The 5,000-nt window shown below is 42.3% G+C and overlaps 1 protein-coding gene across 1 annotated transcript in view; it reads left to right on the top strand.

The window, feature by feature from the left end:
* Window positions 1-5,000, top strand: part of stil (STIL centriolar assembly protein) — a 24,671-nt gene that overhangs the window by 19,396 nt on the left and 275 nt on the right. The window contains exons 12-16 of the mRNA XM_061978318.2: window positions 1-222; window positions 3,540-3,612; window positions 3,690-3,861; window positions 3,921-3,986; window positions 4,068-5,000. The exon at window positions 1-222 is cut by the window's left edge and continues 279 nt beyond it; the exon at window positions 4,068-5,000 is cut by the window's right edge and continues 275 nt beyond it. Of these exons, the coding sequence (XP_061834302.2) occupies window positions 1-222; window positions 3,540-3,612; window positions 3,690-3,861; window positions 3,921-3,986; window positions 4,068-4,668 (1,134 nt within the window). The 3' untranslated portion in view covers window positions 4,669-5,000. The remainder of the gene's footprint in view (window positions 223-3,539; window positions 3,613-3,689; window positions 3,862-3,920; window positions 3,987-4,067) is intronic.

The following is a 5,000-nucleotide window of genomic DNA, read 5'->3' as shown; positions in this document are numbered from 1 at the left end:
CTTCACCCCGCTCCTTTTCCTCTGCCGGACTCCGCCTCCCCCGACACATGCCCGGTTTCCTGTTCCGCCGTCCTTCCTGTTCCAGTCCCAGAGAACGAGGACCCTCCCTTCCCTAACCCTGCTTCTCCCACATTACTCGCCTGCCAATGCTCGAAAGGACCACAGGCGGGGGGGATTTCACTTGACGTTTATGTGCAGCAGCTCTACATCCTGCAGGCTAAGGTAACGTCTTTTCCTACCTTTTTCAATTTTTACACCTGTTCTGCACTGCCTCTCATGTCCACCAGGGGCTTTTCCTGCACTGGATGCTCCTCTCTGGCATATTAAAGAGGAACTGCACTTTTTTCACAATCATTATGAGAGACAGAACACACGTCTTTTTTTAATTAGGATTTTAAAGATGATTTAAAAAAAAAAAAAAACGCTTGTAAGATGCGACTAATAGGAGTCGCCGTTGTAGCCTTCAAAACCTTCCATCGTTTTATGTGTGTATGTGTATATATTTATATATGTATGTGTGTGTATGTATATATATATATATATATACATACATACATATATATATATATGTGTGTGTGTGTGTGTGTGTATATGTATGTATATACAGTATATGTACGGTATGTATATATACAGTATGTGTGTATATATATATTTATATATGTATGTGTATATATATGTATGTGTGTGTGTATATGTATGTGTATATATATATATATATATAATGTGTGTGTGTGTATATATGTGTAAATATAATGTGTGTGTGTATATATGTGTATAAATATATGTGTGTATATATATGTATGTGTGTATATATACTGTATGTATGCGTGTGTATGTATGTATGTAGTAACAGACATTTTCATAATATGTTAAATATTCACTGTATTTTGATCATTTTAATAATTTCATCAACGCATTGATTTCCGTTTCCATAGCAGCGCACTACCGATTTCTGGCGTCAAATGTGTGTTCCTACTTCCAGAAACAAACGCCTGTGTGTGTGTTCTGATCATGTTTTAATCGATATCAGACAACGAAGACGACTATTTTTGGACAAAAGAGGATTCACAACCATATATTTTTGAAGCTGAACATACTGAGGATGAACTGCTGCTTATAGTAGCTAGCACGAAGGATGTTGGAGCAGACGGAAGCTGAGAGAGTGAGGTGAAAGTGACTGTGACGCTCTGAATGTGGAACTTGGAGCCAAGCTATTTAGACATACACGAAGTGCTTACCTAAATAAACCGGGAAAAAAATGTCCCCGGCCAGCTGGACCAAACGCAATACTGTCTATTGAGTGAGTTACACAGCATGTCATGCTTGTTATTACAACTACAGTACATACACTGTCTGGCTAGCTGTGTACAAACAAAACATGAAATAATACTTTACATATACAGTAATATGATTGTTCGTGTTTTTCAGTCAGTACAGATTGGTGTCTTATCGCATTGTGTTGTCGTAGAAGCAAGCTTATTTCTTTCTGTAGTGAGCTTTTACGGCTAATACCGAAGCATGCCGATGTATTACTATGCTAGAAAAAGAGTTCCTCAGTGTTCGCTCTTACAATAACAATGTTGCTACAGTTTGGTTCTTATACAGATTACTGTATGTAAATTAAGTATTGTTGACGGTTTTTTAATGCATTTTTAAAGTGAGCTGATTTTTATGTTGGAAAGAAAAACAACAATATTTCTTTCATAATGATTGTGAACGATTGACAAAATCCCCCCCCCCCCCCCCCCCCCAAAAAAAAATTGCATTTTCCCTTTAAGGCGAGGCTAGTTTTCGACCCTAAAGAGAGGAAGTGCACGGCTGTGTTGGTTGTCACTAGGGATGTCCCGATCCAGGTTTTTGCACTTCCGATCCGATACCGATATTGTTTTTGCATTTCCGATCCGATACCGATACTGACCGATACCGATACTGGCCTATCCGAGCATGTATTAAAGTTTAAAGTTATTTAGCCTACTTAGTTGTCAGAATCATGTTGAAAAGGGTTTTAGTAGTCTTGATAACAACTAGCCAGCTGAATTAGGGGAGTTTGAATAATACACAATGGTTGGTAACAAGAAACCGACCTGTTTATTCAAGGATAAACACAAAATAGACAAAATTATACATGACAAACAGAAATGGCATCATTGAACTAGGGCTGGGCGATATGGCCTTTTTTTAATATTGCGATATTTTAAGGCCATATTGTGATACACAATATATATCTTGATATTTTGCCTTAGCCTTGAATGAACACTTGATGCATATAATCACAGCAGTATGATGATTCTATGTGTTTTGATTGATTGATTGAGACTTTTATTAGTAGGTTGCACAGTGAAGTACATATTCCGTACAATTGACGACTAAATGGTAACACCCGAATAAGTTTTTCAACTTGTTTAAGTCGGGGTCCACTTAAATTGATTCATGATACAGATATATACTATCAGATATATACTATCATCATAATACAGTCATAACACAAGATAATCACATTGAATTATTTACATTATTTATAATCCAGGGTGTGGAGGGGGGCGCCGGATGTAAGTGTCAAAAAGACAGCCAAAAGAGTTTGATATGAGAATAAATCTAAAGTTAAAATATAGGGTAGAAATGCACCCATTTGCAGGAAATGTAGTCTTGATTTTCAACATTTTCTTTCAAGGCTTGCATGTCTACATTAAAACATTCTTCTTCATACTGCATTACCGGTAATATATGCTACTTTTAAACTTTCATGCAGAGAAGGAAATCACAACTAAAAAAATCACTAATTTTTTCATACGGTGTTGATGTGGAAATTCATTTTGATGGTGTGGACGTGTGGCACCGAATGGAGATAAGCATCTCGCCAGACGTCACAATATTTGAACAATGATGACGAAAACTGTTTTCTCTGTCGTGTCCGTGTGTCGAAAATTGTTATGCGCTTATTTTTTTATTTGATTTTGTGCGTGGCATAGATTTGCTATGCGCAGAGGACGCTTAAACAGTGCGCAATTGCACAGGCGCGCACTTTAGAGGGAGTGTTGCTCGCACGGCTGCGCTAGCATCACAGCTAACGTTAGCCATGCTGCTCTGCTCGGGGAGGACGTATACGTATGTGACGTATGACGTGACAGTATGTGACGTATGACGTGACAGTATGTGACGTGTGTAAGAAGGTGCGCTTGCTGTCTGTGAGAGGGAGACACAGGAAAGAGTGAGAAGAGCCTGTCGTGTAATGCCAGCAGCTAAAAGCAACTGCGTGAGAATCCATAGACCTGTGGATGTGTTGAAGGTGTGCTGGAAAATGCGGAACGGAAATTACGGAGCAGCAGAAAAGTGGAATGTATTATTTAAATCGGTGCGTTGGAAAACACGGACCGGAGTTTTTTTTAAAACTGGATCTGGATCGGCATTTTCCCATGCTTTGCCGATACGCAATTTTTGGCAAATATCGGCAGCCGATCCGATCCAAATATCGGATCAGGACATCCCTAGTTGTCACTATGGTTACAGTGGCCATGAACGTGTTCACTGGATGTGTTCAGGTCGAAAAGCTATTGGAGAATCAGGGCGAGCCACCGGCCCCCAAGACCGTGACCAGTATCGCCGTGGAAACGGGTAGGGCTCTCCTGTCAAGAGGTTATTATGGTCCTCTTGTACCGGAGTTTGACACTCCCCTTTTGACTTGATTTCAGGCGCCAGTCTCTATTGGGGGGATCAGACCCCTCCCACTCCTATCAGCGAACCCCACGCTGCGTCCTCCCTTTCTCCTGCCCCACATGACTATTTCATCAGGTCCGTGGGCGGAGCAGAGGACCGTTCTATCGCTCGCCAAGAGGCTCTTCGCCCCACTGCTAACCATCCCAGGTAAGACCATGTTGATGCTCTCTGTGCACCATTTCCACTGACTCCACCCACCCATCCAGGAGGAGGCAGGAGGTCCAGCAGCGAGATGCAGATGGTCTGATTCTGCAAAATATTGCCAGCAACAGGTAATGAGGTCACATGACCACCCGATCACGCCATATCTGGACGCAGTTGCTAATGACCCGTGGTTTGTGTGTGTGGAGCAGCATATTTGGGTCCGAGGCGGCAGGCATCATTGAGGACAACGCTCTCATCGACCGCGAGGAGCGCGGCTGGCCGTTTAAGGAAGACAACATGCTCGTGATGTTGCAGAGGTTCTCCCCAGACTCCCTCATGTTGCACAACAACATGTCCATGGACAGCCTGAATTACTTGACCAAAGCCCAGAAAAAAAACCGGCGACAGACTGAAAGAGGCAGAGCGCAGCCCCCCACGCTGAGTCAGCTCTTTAGAGAAGGGGATGCGATCCAAAATGCAGCTTCTGGCCGGCAACTTCAACGAGGACAAGCCAGTGGGGAACGTGCTAGACCTGGGCCAACTCACACAGCTACCCAACATGTCCGTGGACACCCTGAATTTCTTCACCAAAGTCCAGAAAAAGACGTCTGCGAATTGCCGCCACGCCGGCGACAGACTGAAAGAGGCAGAGCGCAGCCCCCCACGCTGAGTCAGCTGTTTAGGGAGGTGCGATCCAAAATGCAGCTTCTGGCCGGCAACAACGAGGACAAGGAGAACACTGCTGCTCGCAAGCCAGTGGGGAACGTTCTAGACCTGGACCAACTCTCACAGCTACCCAATTTCCTTTGAGCTCAGCCTCGCGTGATTTTATTTTTTATTGATTGTGCAAATAAAGTTCATTTGGTTAATTATTATTATTATTATTATTAATTGTACAAATTAGGGTTGTCCCGATACCAATATTTTAGTACTTTTCTAAATAAAGGGGACCACAAAACAATTTCATTATTGGCTTTATTTGAACAAAAAATCTTAGGGTACATTAAACATTTTTTTATTATTGCAATGGAAGAACAAAGTTGTCCTTAAATAAAATAGTGAACATCCGAGACAACTTGTCTTTTAGTCTTCTGCCCGAATGCAGCTGGGATAGGCTCCAGCAACCCCGAAAGGGACAAGCG

The sequence above is a fragment of the Nerophis lumbriciformis genome, linkage group LG18, assembly GCF_033978685.3.
Source record: "Nerophis lumbriciformis linkage group LG18, RoL_Nlum_v2.1, whole genome shotgun sequence".
NCBI classification, from domain to species: Eukaryota; Metazoa; Chordata; class Actinopteri; order Syngnathiformes; family Syngnathidae; genus Nerophis; species Nerophis lumbriciformis.
Note: the sequence above shows the minus strand (reverse complement) of the source record. Positions and strands in the feature narration are given on the sequence as shown.